The sequence below is a fragment of the Aspergillus ochraceoroseus genome, assembly GCF_002846915.1.
Source record: "Aspergillus ochraceoroseus IBT 24754 chromosome Unknown P175scaffold_7, whole genome shotgun sequence".
Taxonomy (NCBI): domain Eukaryota; kingdom Fungi; phylum Ascomycota; class Eurotiomycetes; order Eurotiales; family Aspergillaceae; genus Aspergillus; species Aspergillus ochraceoroseus.
The window spans coordinates 1219990-1238677 of record NW_024468482.1 but is presented as its reverse complement, the minus strand read 5'-3'; the positions used below and the strand labels follow the sequence as shown (position 1 = coordinate 1238677).

General features: G+C 49.3%; 5 protein-coding genes across 5 annotated transcripts; 4 read left to right on the top strand and 1 right to left on the bottom strand.

Moving 5' to 3' along the window:
• Positions 1–362: 362 nt before the first annotated feature.
• P175DRAFT_0550900 (aromatic ring-hydroxylating oxygenase subunit alpha) lies at positions 363–1882 on the top strand (the record flags this gene model as incomplete). Its single annotated transcript, XM_040900441.1, has 5 exons — positions 363–449; positions 508–669; positions 728–909; positions 973–1388; positions 1441–1882. 5 exons carry the CDS (start codon positions 363–365, stop codon positions 1566–1568), a joined length of 975 nt encoding a protein of 324 aa, XP_040750207.1. The 3' UTR covers positions 1569–1882.
• P175DRAFT_0332287 (putative iron-sulfur cluster-binding protein) lies at positions 1782–3749 on the top strand. The gene is made up of 6 exons (XM_040892858.1): positions 1782–2240; positions 2302–2773; positions 2846–3179; positions 3252–3295; positions 3351–3476; positions 3524–3749. The coding sequence occupies exons 1-6, from the start codon at positions 1995–1997 to the stop codon at positions 3577–3579; spliced, it is 1278 nt and encodes a 425-aa protein (XP_040750206.1). The 5' UTR covers positions 1782–1994; the 3' UTR covers positions 3580–3749.
• Positions 3750–6445: 2696 nt separating this feature from the next.
• P175DRAFT_0484381 (uncharacterized protein) lies at positions 6446–8820 on the top strand. The gene is made up of 2 exons (XM_040895569.1): positions 6446–7685; positions 7788–8820. Exons 1-2 carry the CDS (start codon positions 6803–6805, stop codon positions 8666–8668), a joined length of 1764 nt encoding a protein of 587 aa, XP_040750205.1. The 5' UTR covers positions 6446–6802; the 3' UTR covers positions 8669–8820.
• Positions 8821–9699: 879 nt separating this feature from the next.
• P175DRAFT_0559636 (uncharacterized protein) lies at positions 9700–10996 on the bottom strand (the record flags this gene model as incomplete). Its single annotated transcript, XM_040900936.1, has 6 exons — positions 10821–10996; positions 10706–10750; positions 10325–10551; positions 10070–10189; positions 9880–10026; positions 9700–9781 (listed from the first exon to the last, which is right to left on the bottom strand). Exons 1-6 carry the CDS (start codon positions 10956–10958, stop codon positions 9700–9702), a joined length of 759 nt encoding a protein of 252 aa, XP_040750204.1. The 5' UTR covers positions 10959–10996.
• A 3052-nt stretch (positions 10997–14048) lies between these two features.
• P175DRAFT_0518245 (tetratricopeptide repeat protein) lies at positions 14049–18524 on the top strand (the record flags this gene model as incomplete). The annotated part of the gene is made up of 12 exons (XM_040899043.1): positions 14049–14098; positions 14182–14336; positions 14437–14575; positions 14633–14710; positions 14773–14906; positions 14960–15011; positions 15069–15271; positions 15320–15388; positions 15435–15485; positions 15524–15763; positions 15817–17331; positions 17398–18524. 12 exons carry the CDS (start codon positions 14049–14051, stop codon positions 18270–18272), a joined length of 3561 nt encoding a protein of 1186 aa, XP_040750203.1. The 3' UTR covers positions 18273–18524.
• Between the last annotated feature and the right edge of the window lie 164 nt (positions 18525–18688).

Genomic DNA, 18688 nt, shown 5'->3' with positions numbered 1-18688 from the left:
CCTAAGGAGGGGAAGTATTGTGTGATAACGAAAATAACCGCAGCAACTTCTCCCCTCCAAACATTCAACCCCGATAGAGCTTCTTCCCTTCAGAGTCATAGCTTCCACCGTCTCGTTTGGAGACCATTTCACCCATCACCTATCCCACAGGATGGATCCCGAAGGAGTATTCGGGAACTCATATCCACTTCAGGTAACACTACGCCTGGCCAATTGGACGACACCCGCCAACCATCCGTCAGAAATGTTCCGACCAGATCGAAGTTCTATTTAAGATACAGGGGAGATATCGCGGAGTCACTCTGTTTGCGTGATGAATTGCAGTCTGAGCTTGTCTGACGCAGAGACCTCGATAATTCACAATGGCTGAACTTGCACGCACGCTCCCAGCCTCCTGGTATTGTAGCCTCCCGCTCTATCAGCTCGAGAAACGGGCTGTGTTCTTGAAGGTATGTCGTGGGTTTGATTTACTCATCCTGAGCGATCCGGTCTCTGATAAACTGATAGGCTTGGTATTTGCTCGGTCCTGTGACGAGATTCCGCAATGTTGGCGAAATAGTGAACTATGAGATAGCTCAGCAGCCAATACTGGCGGTTCGGGGTTTTGATGAAGCTGCTTTGCCTACCTTTAAAGAAATTAAGGTCATGTGTGCGAGAACGGCATGTCGAGTCTCTTTTCGAAACCTGGGCCGTGGGATGTTCCTCAGCGTCTCTAACTGGTTTTTAGGAGCGGCCTTTGCGTCATCATGTTACTCCCACGGGTCTTCTCTTTGCGACCCTGTCTGATGATGCACCGAGTTTCCACGAGTATTTCCCAGAGTTAGAGCCGTTGCTTCAAAGAGTAGATTTCACCAAGCTACCACTCAGGCGCAGCATCAAGTACGAGGGGCGTTTCAACTGGAAGACGATGTAAGTTCTGGTCTTCCATCGCTTATAGATCATGCCCGTGGAATCTAATGTGGGTATCTACAGGGTTGATGGCTATCAAGAATGTCTACACTGTCAATATACGCATCCATCGTTTTCGGTGTACTATCCTCCTACCTGGTACAAAGTTCACAACCACAAGAACTTCTCACAGCATATTGCAGACCCCAAGAAACCAGATGATGGCCTATTCCTTTACTTCTTCCCGAACTGCACCTTGAATGTGTACGGCGGAGGAATGTCTTCATTTCGGGTTTGCCCAACGGAGGACCCCAATGTAAGCCGAATGGAGTTCGACTACTACCACATGGAGACTGGCGAGAAATTCGAAGAGTACTATCGATTTGTACGCCAGGTAGCTACGGAAGACTATGAGCTGTGTGAAAAGGCACAGGAAAATCTTACCAAAGGCGTATACCGCGAGGGAATCCTGAATCCCGAAAAGGAGAATGGTGTATCTTGTGGGTATTTCCTATCTATGACTGCTGTGTACTCAAGCTAACACCTCTTTAGTCTACCAAGGTCGCGTGTTTGAACTTGTTTGCCAACAGCATGCATTGGATCGGTTGCAGGAGGCCAAAGTCGAAGCCAAACCGGCAGGCCAAGAGCCAGCATTGGGAAGCATTCAGACAGCTGCGTGATCGACCGACCTGGTTGGAGACCGGAGAATGGCAACCGGACCGACGGTGGAGAGGTGGCTGATGCTGATGCTGATGCTGCAGTTTAAAATTGCCCTTTCAAGCACTAGGTAGAGATAAGGCCGTAGCACGTCTAGCAGCATTAATAGAACACAACCTAATCCACGAGAAACGAATGAATGGACGAGCCTACTCCTTTTGGCCATTAATTATTAGCAATGCTTCAGGAAAACTGCACCAAATCCGGCAAGTCGCATGAAGAGGGGGGGGGGGATTCAGAGCTAAATCTGCCGCTCAGTTAGTCTGATCGATGCCAACAATATAGCAAAGATAGAGAGGGGACCACCCCAGGGTCTCTTTAAATGCGATCAAGTTTCACCAAGCTCAGGTCAAATCCTTCTGTACAACGAACTCAAGAATTGAGCCAAGATGGAAAGTCTAACCTCGTCTTTCCCAGCACTGGTGGCGTTGCTTGCCGGGGTCACTTTTCTGTATCGAGTGTGGTCTCGTCCATTCGTATGGAATCATCCATCGCCTGCAAAAATTCACCACGAGGTAATTCCAGCGGTGACTCAGAATGAAACGCACGCTGTGTCCAAAGAGTCCGATTTCCCGGAAGACTGGCTGGCGGGAAAGGGGGTTTTCGAACTGGAAAGACGTGCTCTCTTCAGCAAGGTTGGTATATCACATCTGTTGAACGGACAGCACAACGATGATAATCTCATACTTAACACAGGCCTGGGTCTGTCTATCCCATCGCGCCCGATTCTCCAAAGCCGGAGACTATCAGTCAATCGACCTAGCTGGGTTTCCCATCGTTCTGATCCTCGGAAAGGACAGCGTCGTCAGGGCTTTTCACAATGTATGCCGCCACCGCGCATACCCGGTTACGAAGAAAGAATGTGGCTCATCCACGGTGCTGGGCTGTCGATATCACGGGTGGAGCTATAACACCTACGGGCAGCTCATCAGGGCACCTCATTTCGACAGTGTGCCAGGGTTTGATAAAGCTCAGAACGGGCTTTTCGCAGTGCACACCTTTACCTCAAACTCCGGGTTTGTGTTTGTCAATTTCGAAACCAATGCAACTGCATCCTCGCCAGAGACAGAGGTCCTTGATACGTTTGCTTGTAGAAATCGAATCTCTCCGCAGAGCAGCTGGGTGTCGGGGCAGACATTAGAGGCGCGTTTCAACTGGAAGACCGCCCGTAAGCTTTGCTTTTCCTTTCTTTCCTTTCTTTCCTTTTTTTTTTCGACCTCTGGCTCTAACTGGGGATCAGTGAGATCAAAGCAATTTCAGGATGTAACAGAATTCGAAGACCAAAAAGCTTCTCCAATCGGAGCCCTGCTGAGCTATCTTCAGCGAAAGCCAGAAGGATCATCCTTCTTCTTTCCCATTACCTCTTTATTCACTACCCCAAGTTCAGGGTGCTGGTTCTCTCTGAGCTTGCTTCCTCTCTCTGAGCAGAAGACCTCTGTTCGGTACGACCTGTACAGCTACAAGAAGCTGGAAGACGAAGCAACCAAAGCTTTGCTCGCCAAGTTTACTTTTGCTTTGAAAGAAAAAATCGCAGAGATAGAGGCCGAATATGATTCATACGTTATTCAAAAAGGGTGCGGCTCATACAGCGTTAAGAAAAGCAAAAAAAAAAAAAAAAAAAAAAAAAAAAAACTAACAAGATATAGGGACTCGATGTCTTTGCTTTCGAAGCTTGACCCCGAAGATGCAGGTATGTAATTCGCAATCCAAGAAGACATTTTGTGCCGGATCTAAGCGGCAAACAGAAACGCAGCAGCGCATCCTTAACCTCTTGAAAGAGCACAAGCAGCTGGAGAAAGCTCGCGGGACTGAAGTCTTCCCCGCAACGAGAGAACCCAGGACAAATGCCAAATATGAGCAAGCTGAGCAGCGTGCGTGATTCCGCTTCTATCTCGACGGGATGCTAACTTCTCTATAGTATGCAGAGAGCTCGATTGCCAAAACGGCACAGGCCAAAAGAACCTTTCGTGGTAGTTGAAGTCATGGTGTTTCAGTTGGAGGAATCAGTTCACAATTCGATCGCATGTTGGCGGGCATGGAATAGCAACCGGTAGTCTGCAGCATGAATTGACGAATCAATAGTCTATTCTAATTATACATAATGCAAGCTGGTAATGCAAGGCCACAGTCAGTCGAAGAAAGTCTTTCGTACCTAGTTAGTATACTACAATAGTAGCCACCACGATAACCATCACTTGGCTATAATAAGAACGGGACAAGCCAATCCTATCTTCTTAAATTCTACCCTAGTTTATCTTCCAGAAGTTCATTCGGCTATTCTGCGGCGAATCTTGATCCATAAGAGAAGACTGTAACATAGGTACTCGGGTCCCTACTCACATCTTCCAGATAAGCCCGGAGTATACCATCGGCCCCTTCGAGCCCAGCCTGTAAAGTGGCCTTCACGATAGGAGGTAGTTCGATCTCTCTACCAGACCAGATAATTTCCACAGAATGGCTATCTACGAGAGAAGAGATCATTATTCGTTCGCATAGCACCCGATGGGTCATACATTCCCGAGCTCCCGTAGTGCTTCGATGCATAATCTGGAAACGCACATGGGGGCAAGGGGGCCGATATTTCAGCCCCTTCCGGGATTACTGTACTTCAGTTACATATATGAAGAGTGCATCAGATAATGAGGGCTTGGTTAATGGTTCTGGTCTGAATGCTGGCTTTGTTGGACTAGAATGCGATGCTCCTCTTACCGAAAGGGAACCTGACCATAAGTAATAGAACCACTCCGTACCTATGAAGGGAGGGAATATTCAAGTCAGCCTAGCTGGAAGAGAATGCAAAATGAAAAACATAGCCCCCGACTGCGGACTGCAACTAATCTCAAGCCGGTTACTCCAGGTTACTATATTAGGGCAGAGTCTTAGGTGCAGACGGGGCCGGCCAATACGAGGGAATGCATGTCATGTCGATCGGAGGAAAGATCTTCGAGAACGAGTCATATCAAAAAAAAAAAAAAAAGAAAGAAAGAAAGAAAGAAAGAAAGAAAGAAAGAAAGAAAGAAAGAAAGATTAGAATGTTGCTATCTACGTTGAAGATCTGAAGACTGGAAGTTGATCCGGGAATTAGGGCATCGTGAACTTCGACCGGAATCACAACAACATTCCACAGTAAAACAGAAGTCAGTTCAGTTCTCTATGTATCTTTCTACTAGTATCTCATCTTAGGACTACTCAAGATTGACATCATCAGGTATCTGTATCTTATAATAATTCTACTCAGCCTTCCCATGTGTGACTCCTGCACAAATCCTCCCCCATCCTTACGGAGTACGACCTCGCGCTTCTATGCGAACAAGGATGATTTACAATCTTAGGGTGTTTTTAATAGTCTTATGATTCTACAGACTCGTATGCAGAAGAGAACCGATCCGAGCTGACATCTCTTACGTGGTGTTGCCAGTTCCCAGTAGTAAAAAAAAGAGAGCATCTCCTGCCATCCTTTGAACTCATTTAGCCCAAATATTGAGAGAGACCTCTTTGTCTCTCTTTTACTGCTCCACAAAGGTATGTATGTATGCTATCATCACCAATGAGGACGAGGCTGGGCTCACTCAATACTGCAGACTGGTCTTTGTCTGGCCCTGCTCCGAACTCAAAGGCGCAATTGGTTCTTGCAACATCTTCTTTGTCTTGGGATATTTCTGAAACCCTTTATGCCTATGTACAGGCGGCTATAATTGGGACTGGTAGGCTTCGAGAAGTTCGCAGAACCCGGCCAATTTCCTAGGTGGTGTTTTGTATAGCAACAAAGACGACCGCAAAATAACTTCAGGTCATGATCCTGATTGGGGATAAGGACTGAGCATACCTATATCAGAACCGCTGGTGTGCTGTTTCATATTTCTCGAGCAAACCTCCTACTCCATCCAAAGCCAACATGGTACAGAGACACCACTCCGTCGAGAGCTTGTCCGACTGTTTTTACTACGATTCGGACGACTCCTCGATATCCCCCATCTCTGACCAAACGCCTCCTCCATGGTCGGGTACCCGTTGGCAGCGCTTCTTTCCGGAGCTCTCCTCGCACTTTTCCCTCGTGCCTCCCGCCAGCACTCGATCCCGAACTGTATCGGTTCCCATCGTCTATCGGGTTCCCACGGTCACAGGCCACAAGCGCCAGAGCTCGACAGACTTGAGAGAAACCGCCGAAATTAAACCCAGCCCGTCTTCACTCTGCTCCGACGAGGGTAGAGACAACTTCTCCTCCTCCTCCTCCTCCTCTTCGTGCTATAGTCGCCGGACATCCGTCACCAGCTTGGGCTCCGAGGCTTCCGTGTCTGCGTACAAATCAGCGGACGCCTTCTCGATCATTTCGCCAACCCAAGCAGGTGTATTTGACGACTCCGTGTCCATCATCCGGTCTGGCTCGAGCTTTACCCAGAGACAACCGTCTGTAGCTGAATCCAAACGAAAGCCGCTTCCTCGCGAGCCCCCGATCCAACTGATACCGTTATCAATCCGTCGGAAAGACACACATCCCGCCACCATTTCCGAAGACATCCTTGAGGATTCCCTCGATTCCACACGTCCCACGCCGCCGCCGCATCGTCGTCGCCATCATCATGAGCATAACCCGACCCTGTCCCAGGCAGCCCAGGAGCTCGAAAACGCTCTAGTGGGCCTGACCAAACGCCAGAAGCCACGGACGTCCATCCTCAGTCTCGACCGCCCTTTACAAGTCAGTCGCGGTAATATGGACATGATCGCGACACGACCCGCTCCGGCACCACCGATCGATTGTCCCCCCAGGGGGGAACTCCTGATCAAAGCTTCGTCGGACGAAGACATGAAACGCGCTAAGAAACCCCCCCACAGACGCAGGGCGTTTTCCTTCACGTTGCCCGGGTTTGGGAGGAAGAAGCATCATCGTATTCATCTCCGCACGCTTAGCGGGCCGCCTGGCATCGAGTCCGATCCTCAACTCCAGGATTCTGCAGCGAAGGCATTCGAAACCAAGAGAAATGGTAATCTCTCCGCGGTCGGACTAGGGGGAACACCCGCTCAAAGACCAACCTCCGTCAGCAGCGAGCGCGAGTTGCGCCTAAGACTCCCCCGCCTTCAAACAAAGCAAGGCATCACAAAGCCCAGAACCCCCACTTCTCCTCCCATCACCTCGCTGGGAAACGATTCCAGCACGGAAATTCGACGGGCAGTCTCTGATCGGGCTGGGAGTCGATCCATGGACCTAGTTTCCGGTCCCGAGATGGTGTACGAACTGGCAGCCGACTGCCCACCGAACCCGGTCGAATCGCCTGTTACTCCGTTTGCGCCGCTGGGCCAGATCATCTGGCCTCCTGTCTTGCCGGACGATGTTGTCTACGGGATCTTGCAACAATGCGACTCTCTCCCCGACCTGTTCCACCTCGCCATCATAAACAACCAGTTCTACCGGGTGTTCAAATCGCACGAACTCAGCCTCATCCAATGTGCAATATTCGCCATGTCGCCCGCTGCGTGGGAACTGCGCGAGATGAGCCCTCCCTGGGACTACGAGTGGCAGGTCCTCCTCGATGTGGATGCCCCCGTCCCCGAATACACAGCTGCGCTCTACCTGGATCGCTACACGCAGGATATTTACACCCTCGTGAAACTCAAATCGCTCATCTTGGCGCGCTGCGGAACCTTCCTCCGCCAGGAAACGATTCGGGGTCTGGCGGGCATGGATGACTCTCGTGCGTCCGAAATCGATGATGCCTTCTGGCGTGTCTGGACATTCTGTCGCATTTTCGGGTGCGGGAAGGGTCGAGAGGGCGATATTGTCGGGCAGATGGACTGGCTGAACGGCGGGATTATGGCAATGAGTCGACACACCGCAGTCACCATGTCCGTCACCGAGCCCTTTGGCATGCACGATGTTTTGTTCGAGCCTCCGGAGGGATTCGGACTCGGAAACAAGGGTGGCCTTTCACAGAGCCAACTCTACGATATGACAGAGATCTGGACCTGTCTTGGGGTACTTCTCCAACCAATGCACGGGAGATGCAGCGAGGCACGGAGCGCAGGGGTCTATGACGGCCACGACGTAGCAGAAGGCGATGACAAGAAAGCGGAAAACCTGTTAGGTATGTATTTTCTCTCTCTCTCTCTCTCTCTCTCTCTCTCTCTCTCACACACACACACGCCACACAATGAAACTAAGCTAGGTCCCAGCTAACAATCAACAGAGGAATGGACATACTACATCCTCACCCTTGGTCCTTCCGCCGTGCTCGCGCTCGGTTCCATCACAAACAGCGACAAAGCCACCGAGACCTTCCAAAAAGCTCAATCGATGGGCTTGACAACCTGGAAACCGGCTGATTCCAGCCGCTCCGCCTTCTTCAGAGAGGCCGTATCGAAAGCCTACAAACCACGAGATGGCCTGACCCGCCGACGATCCCCGCAATCCTCGCAGACCGGTTCAAACAAATCCATTCGATCCTCTTCCTCTCGCGAGAGCTCCCCAACAAACAGCCGGGGCAGTGACCGACATCCCGCCCTCCGACTCACTCGTCGCAGACAAGCCGCGTACGCCGCCCAGCTCCGTGACCGACGTAACAAACCGCAGCCCCAAACCGAAGTGATCTTTGCCGAAGAGCGTCCAATCTCCAGCTTTGGCATGATCATGGATCGTCTCGCAGGAGTTACACACACAACCCCCCAGCAGCATCCACCACTCCCTAGAGTGAACGTGATCCCACCACCACCACCACCACCAGTACAGCCCACCCAAATCCCTTACCCTGACCCTCCACCATACAACCCCCCCGCGGCCCAAGGGTACCACCAGCACCAGCCCCCCCAAGTCCGCGACCCCGTCGACAAAGCCATCGACATGATGGTCCGCGAACTAGGCTTCAACGAAGAAGACGCAAAATGGGCTCTCAAGATCACAGACACAGGCGAAGGCATCGATGCCAACGCGGCCGTGTCGCTGCTCATGAAAGAATACCAGAACTCCGAGCAGCGCGCAAGTCGGTTCTCCCTGCACCCGAAACAACCCAGTATTCTTGAGTCGGTGATTCAAAGCCAGGAGTCGCTGAATTCGGGATGGAGATGGGCTTAGTTGGCTCTTTTTTTTTTCTGCCTTTCTCCAGTTATTTATATATATACATATCTATATAACTGTCAGCGTTCTTGGTTGTTCTTTTCAGCTCGGTATTTCAGGAGTTCGATACCCAATTTATGTTATATTGCACGCGTAGTCTTTGTATGAGTATATATATATATATATATATATATAGCTTTGAGTCAGTGAATGGAAATACATTATATTTTACTTGAGCGTGTGCTTGTGCTTGTGCTTGTGAATAAATTAAATTAAGTTGAAAGAGGGTAGCTCCGTGTTAGCAGATTATTTATCGATATGTATGTACTCAATAAACAACAACTTGGCCGAAGCTATGTATGTATTGAGAACTGCCGAATAACGCTTACAATAACTAATGCATTCAATGCAACTACAAAAATGCCTCCCTCCATTCCACTCATTATACAGGTATTCGCCGGGATTTTTAGTGGAGAACTAGGGACAATTCTCTAGAGTTCCTACGCCAAAGTTGGCTCCTGGATTTATTAGATTATTTCAAGTCCTAAATACTATATAGAATCTCAAGTAGATATAACAAGCAAGATATACCTTACAAGCAGCTCCCCGAAAGCAGCCGGGATCATGAAGAAGAGGAAGGGCCGGTTGTTGATGGCAGAGAGCCGGGTTCCCCCCCCAGTTGTTCTCCATAGTCATTTGGAAGAGCGTCAGGAGGGCCGGAAAGGTTGTGTGGAGCACTGCTGTCTCTGGCAGAGAGGCTCCGCTGGCGCTTGGCTTGTCATGCTGGCGTTTCGGGAGGCAGTTGGAGGGTTGTTTTAGGGCATTGTGTGGATATGTAAGGAATTGTGAGAGCGTTGGTTTTCTTCAGAATATGATAAATGCGTATAGGATTGTTCGCACGGCGACAAGTACGGGGCAAAGACCAGTCAGTACCTGGTCAATTGGAAAGGATGGCCAACATACATACATACATATGAAACTGAAAAAAAAAAAAAAAAAAAAACTGATGCCAGCCGCCAGTAGAGTGACAGCGAAAAGACCCTCATTCGTCATATAACCATCCCATATTTCTTCAAAAAGTCGTCCTCCATTTCGTTGAGGGCCAGCCCCCACGCGCTGAAGGTCGAATACCTGGAAGAGATTGCGGTTTATTGATCGCAAAAGTCGCTCGGTCTGGTCCTCCCTCTTCAAGCGCCGAAGGAGGATATCCGTATCATGCGCCCACTTACATATTGCAAGCCGCGACGCCGGCGGCGCCACCGGCCATCGCCTGGATCTCTCCCAGCTCGGGGCGTACAGGGGCCACGACGGTTGTAGATGAATGCACATGGGCAGAGGGACATTGCTCAGAGGAGACCCGGGCTGTGCTCGATGAACTCGTTGCTAGTTAGCAACTCGGCCGCGTTCACCTCATCCAACGCATCCGGCTTGACGACGTGGATGCTGTCCTGCATCGGTGAGCATCCGCCTACCACTGTCCTAAAACAATGCAAACACCAGAGGAACTTCGGCTTTACGACTGAGCCATTAGTGGTGGCTCTAGTGCAAGGCATAGTGGAAAGGGGACCGAAAGGTCAACGAAAGTATCGAGAAAAGAAAGATTTTGATTTGATTTGGGTCAGAAAAGGAAGCAAAGAAAGGGCAACGATCACGCAACGAAACTGGGGAGTTTACAGCGCAATCACTTGTTCCTGCAGCTCTAGCTCTTGGATGGCTCTGAACCCATCCGGCCTGTCTGGGTCTCCCCTGAGCAATGGCCCTGCCCATGTGCATTCATCTACAACTTTCAGATACTTCTGAAAGTCCGTGGCCGGCTCTTCAAACGCCGTATCCAGTCTAATTCTGCCTCCATAGCGGCTACTTTGGCCTCCAAAAGCTCGAACACGGCTGAACCGTTTCTCCTGGTGTGCAAGGTCAGCCTGTGTCTACTTGACCCTATTGCTTCGGCGGGGACGCCCACCCTGCCTGAGAGAAGATGCCGTCATAACCAATCAGAAACTTTCAAACAATGGATCTCGATCTCGGCGCCGTGGCCGATTATCTATCACAACCAACCATTGGTTGTGGCAGAGGGCGACTTTCAAAGTCGCGAATAAGCTTCTTTGGCATCAGTCAAGTCTTCTGCGCGAATCCACCAGTCATCGTCTGGCCCATAACCCTTCCATCTCACACGATACTCTGTGAACGGAGTACGCATGCGGCCAACCTTAATAGTGTGCTTGTCAACTATCTTCTCAATCTCGTACTGATCTTTCTTCCTGGGGTTGGCCGTCGATAATAGGACCTGGCTTGGGTAATTCCCGGCCATAAGGATCCTTTCTAGTCGGGGCAGGCTCCAGCTGCGCGATAGATACCACAGGGTGAATATGACAAGTCCACTCGTCCGATGACCTTAAACGGTCCTGCGTACTGTTTCTGTAGCTTTGTTGGGAGTCTGAGAGAACCCTACTGGCCCAGGGCCAATGTTGTATCCTCGATGCAGGCGAAGATAGACTTCACTGCCCGTAGGCTAAGACACCGGTTTGTGTCTTGGTTCAAAGAGCGCAGCGAACTGCGATACGTACAGTGAATTGCAGAATTCAGTGAATCTCAGATCCGGTAGCTGTCTATTTTTTGGCATCAGCGAGGATACTCTTTCGGGTATTGCTGGTGGGTTAGACATATTGTAATAAAAAAAAAACCTCAGATTCTCGAGAAGAACAGGGTTGAAGAGAGGAGGCAACTCAGTATTGAGGAAGAAGGGAAGCGTTGGGGAGAGGAAAGAAAATGAGTGACTCATATATAAAAAAGGGTATGATGAATGAACCTGCTTTAATAACAGGCTCTTATTCACTTACAGGCTAAGGTAACATATTCTGTTCAGTAATTGAATTGAAAGCCAAATTCGAGGTGAATTGAAAGTGAGAAATTGTCCAACAGCAGTTCAAGCACTAACCTCTAGCCAGATTCTAGTCACCCAGGGCCTGAATCATCAAGGCTACTACTGGTGATATCGGAACATCTGTGCACGTTTGACTCCTCTCGACATGAATATCGATACGTCTCCAAGCTGGTCCGAGTTCATACGGATGCTCGAGTCGAACCACTCGAAACCAGTCATTCATTGCAGATAGTGCCACGTTATGTCAAAGTTGATGATTTCTATCGCCAGAGGACAGAAAGCGAAAGAGCTGTCGTTGTGGCCCAAGCACATCGAGATCGGTTTCAATATTCGAATGAAAGTCATCTTTAGTGCTTCACGCACTGTGCATCTGCTGGATCTCCGCTGACCCACCCTCCCCCGGGTATCTATGTAATATACCAGAAGACTGGTCGATGCTCTCCGTCTAAATGGGTATGTCAATCGACGGGGTCTGGCCTGATGTTGAAAGCTTACAACTCCTTCGCCAACCCAACACATCACCAGGACCACGGGAGAGAGTCATAGAATAACATATCGGTACTCCCAACAGATTATCAGGCTCGAATAATATGAAGCGAAACTCACTCATCAATGCCGGTTCAGCATTTGGTGGACACCATCCAGATGAGGAAGAGCAGGCACCATCCGCGCCACTGACAAGGCCTGGTATAGCTAAGGCCAGTAGGGCAAATCTAGATCCTTGGAGATCAGCTTTGAAGGATATTGAATTGTCAGCCCTAGAGGTTCCTGCCAAGCTATTTTCCAGGTGATGAACCGAATAAAGGGGCAGGCTGTTGGTGTGGATGCAATGAAGGCTACAGACCGAGCAACCCTGTATAGTTCGTAGTAAGCCTATAGAACCCATCACAATGTTAATGCTTTCAACTTGATTTCGGTAACAAGGCCAGTTTACCGTAAATTTGCTTTCTCAACTAATAATGCTGATGCTAACATTTTATGCATTGGTTATTTACTAGGTGTTTGTTAGTTACCTTATTATAAGGGTCAGGAAGGATGCCAAAGCCTCAAACCAGGTAGAATAATATTCACCTAATCCGCTATTCCTGTAGTCATAGAGGATCGTGTCTAGTTTTTAGAAGCACCACCCTTACAGTCGAGGCTTTACAAGCCTACAAACCGGTCAGCAGGAGTTGGGCCTTGATAGGATCAATTTTCCGAAATCCTACCTAATCTATCCTCTATAGTCTATAATATGTCTGTTTGTATGCAGGGAATAAACGGCACTAAAGTAGAGATTTCGCCGTAGAGCTTAGAGACGTGCAGTAAGACCTTGCATTTGCATCCCGCGTCCGTGCAGAGAAGATAAATGCAAACAAACATGGAGCAATATTCACCGAATGATAAAAGTGAAATGACTGACAAATAGTACTAGAGTCAGCCATCTTTCCGAGGATTCTAGGCCACTTCGCGGAATGTTTCATCATTTGTGAAAGACAACTCAGGAATCACATACCAACGACAGTGCAGATGTACCTGAACTTTGCGTTAGTTTGATGTACCTGGAGCTTAATCCAGCCGATACGAGCGGAGGATGGGAAGAGTTCGCTTCTTCTTGCCAACTAGGTGGGTTGACCATGTCATCATCAGCCCAGGATTCCAATATTCAATAATTCCATCGAGTTGTGTGATGTATCGATCCCTTCTGCAAGTACGCGAAGCCGATCCCCAACGATGGTTACTGCGTTTGAGCTGAAATGGATCGGAATTCTGACAGGTGAGATGCCAATCTTATGGTCCTTTCTAAATGAAGGTCAAATTGTCAGTGAGGACTTGATGAAAATCGCTAAACTAACTTACCGTCCAAGACAGGAGTGGATGCAAGGGGGAGGATGGTTATTGAAATCGACCAGGGCGTGGAAACGAGGGCAAAGAAAGAAAAACTTGGAATTTCTCTGGGGATTGTTCAATCTTGGATGCTTTTTGAAAGACTGGCTTCATGCAAAGAAGACGAAAAGAAGCAGAATCATCCAAACTCAATTCTCACCATCCCCCCCTGATCAACAACTGATCAGTCAATATATCTCATCGCACGTCTTCACCACCAAACACGCCTTCGTTCTCCCTCTCATCCTCCCTTCCTCGGGCTTATTGTGTCCCACTCGAGGATATGCGAGGGATGGAGAGCACTGGCACTGGAACAAACTCTGGCTCTGGCACTAGTTCTCCTTGAAACAAGCAAGTATGTGGGAAAGCCGTTTGGCACCAGAGGGACAGTTGGCCCGCAGCTGTCCTCTGTCTGTCCTGGATGTGCAGAAGACTACATATGCAACACCAACAGCTCATTGAAAATGACGCCTCACCCGGTTCTTCGGGTCTGATTTCTGTTTCCCTATTTTGCTTGAGAGCCCACGGGCTGAGATATCCTGAGACAGTCTGTCTCATTCTTGCTCTTCTCTTGTCCTTCCACCGTCTTTCTTTCTTCCCTGCCCCTCTCTTTTTCGTCCATCTCACTCGCTCGCTCTTCCCCTTGTCAACATGAGTATGGACCGCCACGCTCCCTACCCAAAGAAGCCATCGTTAGACAGGTGAGAGAATATACAACCCATGATGCAATCTGAGCTGCAACCTTGGCGGTTTACTGACTTCCCCTCAATCATTAATGAAGTAGTAAATATCAACTGCCCAATGAGGCGAAAAGTGAATTAGAGAAGGACATCCACCTCAGTGGCTCGTCCCATGGCACATCAAACAGATTAGAAGCGAAGACACGTATCCTAAGAGCATCGGATATCCTCTTGTCCTTAGCCGGCAGGTCCACAAGCGGTATATTCTTCCTTGATTACATACGTACCCAAATACTATACACCATTTGCATGGGAATGGCTACGGCGTGCAGCTAATACGGTATCGCCTGAATAAACAGAGAGACTCGAAAGCTCACCCGGAGTTGAGAGCTTCCAAGAAGCTCTGCGCTTGTTTCCTCCTTTCCGTGATGATGATGGGGCCACCTTTGGTGCAATGGAGGTCAAATGCCCCGATTGCGATGCAGTATTTTCCTCTTCGTATGCAAACACCTCACAGCTCTTTGGAGATGGCCTATGGTCTAACCGGGACTCTAGAAACGAGCTGAAACAACATTATCTGACGAGATTTTGTGCCGGAGCTGCTGTGGCTGTATACGTGATGACACGCGATCGGTATGCTTCACTTCTTCTGTCTCTGCTCGAGGCTTCTGCTAATTATTTTTGCGTTTCCCTAGCTTAATTACCAAGGGCTATCGCATGGAAAAGCGACTTGTCCCATTGGAGTGTCGCCCCATACGGTTCTTCTGCCACACTTGTGAAAGACAATTCCCCGTCAGTGACGATGGGGAAATCATAGAAAGACCGCGAAGTAGGTTCTTGGTGTACCCTCCTACTCTTCGACACACATTCTAACCAAATTAGATTCGCCATGCTTTGTTGAATGCACCTACTGCGGTACCAAGTGTAATATCTTGTCAGTTTAACCTTTGTGTGATGGCCGTGAAAGCGCTTGGATTCTTATACTCTTCAGATATGAACCGGTCCTAAACGACCCCCGAGACGACCCAAGTTTCCGAGATATCCAGAAGGAGATAGGAAGCATCGGACATAGTCGAAGCCCTAGCCTAGTTCAGAAGAGCTCGATGACCTCGAAATTCTCCATGGCAGAATCTACTGGAGAGCCCTCACTGGCTAAGAGGGCGAGGAAGCTGCGTGATTCATGGTCATTCCGAAGTATGATTTGTCTCTAGCGTTTTCGGTAGCTAGGGCTAACGTCAGTAGAATTATCTCAAGGCGACGAAGACGAGTTACTAGCAATTAGCTTTGCCGGGTTATTTGATTTAGAGCGAGGTAAGCTGCGGTCTGCTATCCTCTGCCTGGTAGCTAATGTTGGCAGTCCACGCCCCCAATGGGATATACCAACAACTTTCGTCTACGAGTGGAATGGGTCTATCTGATGTGAGCTTCTGCTCGAGCGGTATGGAGTCCCTAGATATATATGCAATTCCCCCTCGATCCCACATGCAGGATCTAACGATGTAAAAGTTATCGAGTCTAGCAGGTCCGGGAGACTTATGTGCGAGGACGACAACGATCATCACAGAAGCGGCCTTGCCGACTCACAGGAGCTTCCCGACGAGAGCAGAAAGCCCGAGGACGATACTGTACCGTCATGTAAACGGCAATCGTTCCTCCAGAAAATATTTGGCCGTAAGGTGCCAAAAGGTGTGTCATTTTCCTACGCTACCCCCTTATTAGGACAGGAACTCATTTTGTAGGTCTATCTCGAGCTCGATCTACTTCGAATCGAGGCAAGAAATTAATGAAACACGCAAACACCATACGATTCTCCTTCGTCGCCAAACATACAAGAAGCGACAGCAGAACAACGGTGCGGGATATCGAAGGGTCATCTGAGGAAGTTCTAGCTACTGAGGTAATCGAGAGAAGCCAGAATACCAGCTCTGCCACATTTCAAGATGCCGAGTACGTTACACTACTACACAGTAGCCAGAGCATCTTTGTGCATATGCAGTATCTTTCTGGAGGAGCAATTGTTCATGATGCATCGGGACGCCAAAGAATTCTGCAGGTGGACGAGGTTGCGAAGCTCTTTCTGCACCTGCAGAACGAACTTTCAGCAGCGGCAACCTGGTCACGGACAGTAACAACGCGTACGAAAGCAGAAGCTTTGCTCAAGCGGGGAGACTCTAGAGCAGCAGTGGTTGAGTTCCATGATGCCATGAGAATGCTGGACGACACGCCCGTGCTAGATATCGACAGACAATCCCGCGCAGCAATCCTACACTCCCTGGGACAGGCCTATCGTGACCTTGACATGGCCGCAGAATCAGAAGCATGCTATTTGGAATCGTTGGGTCTCTACAAGCGAGCCCTGGGACGCGACCACCCAAAGAACTTTGCAGTCCTCCACGATCTAGGAAGTCTATGCGAAAGAGACGGTTACGCAACCGAAGCAGCAGCGCTGTACGAACGTTCATTCGCAGGTCGACTGAAAACGCTTGGGCATAACGCCCCAGAGACTCTTAGCAGCATGCAGGACCTAGCTGCTCTGAAGGTTCTTCTAGGAGACCTCGAATCCGCTCTTCTCCTCCTCGAAAAGGCCGTGCCAGCCCTCGATACTGTCTTTGGGATACAGAATGCAACTACCCTCAACGCGATGAACCAGCTATCTCTTTTGTACCAGAAACTCGGACTCGACAAAGAATCTCGCGCGATATGCAGCAAGACCATCCCTAACTGCCGCAGCGTCTTCGGCATCAACAGCCCCGTCACCAGAGACGCAGTGGTAAGGTATCTCCAAAGCTCGGATAACTTCGACTTCCCCCCAGAAATCAAAGACATCCTTGACCATTACAAACGCTCCCGCGACCCCGATTGCCTCCGCGTGATTCACAGGTTAGGAAGATCCTACATGGACTCGGGCCTGAACCGCGACGCAGCAAACCTCTTCGAAACCCTCGTGGAGGACTTTCTCGCCGCCAAAGGCCCCGAAGCTCCAGAAACCTTTGACGCTCTCAGCGCCCTCTGTGTCTCACGCGAACACCTTGACTCTATTGATAAAGCCATCCTCGCATACAAACAACTCGTGCACATGGCCAGTCGAACACCAGAGGACCACCACTCGCGGAAAAGAATCGCCTATGCAGAGAAACGGATCTCTGAACTGAACCGCCGACGTGAGATTCTCTCCTCGGAAAGAAAAGAATGGGGGCTTGACAACCCCGGCCGGTGCGAGAGCTGTGGTTCTCCAGCTACAAGTCTTTGTCCTAGTAAGCTCTCCTCTCCTTTCTCCGCTATAAAGAATACTGTAATAATAACACACCCGCCAACTGAAGCCTGCAAAATTACCCACTTCTGCAACGACTCCTGTCGTAAACTCTCCTCACATTCCCACAAACCCCAATGCATCGTCTCCGTCTCCCTCCGAGAATCCAAATCTCTCGCCGTGAAAACCAAATGTCCAACCTCAGCGCGAGACCAAGCCCTCTCCAAAATTGGCCACTGCGATACTACTAGTGGTGGCAGCACCAATAGTGTCAGTATCAGCCAAACCCTAAAAACCATCAACGTAATCGCAAGCTACACCTTCTACCTGGATCCGCGCAACTTCACCACCTTCCGAATGAAACTCAATCCCGACGTCAACACCGTGATTCTATTCTCGCTTGATTCAGATATCCAGTATGCAACAATTACTCATAATAATTCGGCATGCGAGTCGAACAAGCCAACGAAGCGTAGCAGCAGCAGTACAAGACCCTTGACATCTTCATCCAAAACAAAACTTTCCTCCTCCTCCTCCTCTTCGTCATCGTCGTCGTCATCATCAAACAACAACAACAACAACAACAACAACAACACTACCACTACTACCACTCCGACCCCAGGAACAGCATCAACCCCCATCCAATGGCTCACGCCGCAACGCCAAGAATCCATCTCCTACATCCCGTCTCCATCCCCGTCGTCCGCAGAAAAAACGCCCCCAAAACAAAGCGAGGAGAAATACATCCTCGTCACCCCGGGCAAAGAAATGCTCAAGTCCATCATCGACAAGCGAATCAGTGCGCGCGGGGGGGGTGGCGACAAAGAACTCTTCCGGCCCTTGGATTTGCCCAACGCTGAGCTTATCGAGTATGCGCAGGGCCTGCTCTTGACGGGGTATTTAGGGGAGGCATTTATGTATGTTATTGAGTGGGGGTGGAAGTGAGCGGACCTACCTACCTGGTTACGTTACGGAGTAGTTGGCTCTCTATGTCTTGTCTATTTCTACTTACATTGCGGTTGGGAGCTTTCGTTTGTGTTTCTTTATTCTTTTCTTTTCTTCTTTTTTCATTGTTCAAGTATGGGAGGAGGGGTATATAGTTGTTTTTATTGTTTTAATGTATCTTTTTGCTTGGGAAGCTGAGCTTCTGGAGTGGTTGGTTGGTTGATTGATTTATTGATATCAAATACATTTATCTTGGTGTTTCTGGGTTAATGGTTCTCATTATACATGTCACGCAAACACTGAATTCTCTCCAAGTCTGGGTGTAGAGAAGAGGTAAAGATACAAAACTTGCTCGGCCACAGGGGCTATTTACAAGAGGGGGGGGGGGGGGGGGGGAAACATTGCACACATGACTC

Bases quoted from the DNA above. Each gene is read 5' to 3' on its own strand.
- P175DRAFT_0484381 (XM_040895569.1), top strand. From the start codon at position 6,803: ATGGACCTAGTTTCCGGTCCCGAGATGGTGTACGAACTGGCAGCCGAC. The intron at 7,686-7,787 runs GTATGTATTTTC...AACAATCAACAG, and splicing joins GAAAGCGGAAAACCTGTTAG to AGGAATGGACATACTACATC.
- P175DRAFT_0332287 (XM_040892858.1), top strand. From the start codon at position 1,995: ATGGAAAGTCTAACCTCGTCTTTCCCAGCACTGGTGGCGTTGCTTGCC. The intron at 2,774-2,845 runs GTAAGCTTTGCT...ACTGGGGATCAG, and splicing joins TTTCAACTGGAAGACCGCCC to TGAGATCAAAGCAATTTCAG. The intron at 3,477-3,523 runs GTGCGTGATTCC...ACTTCTCTATAG, and splicing joins ATATGAGCAAGCTGAGCAGC to TATGCAGAGAGCTCGATTGC.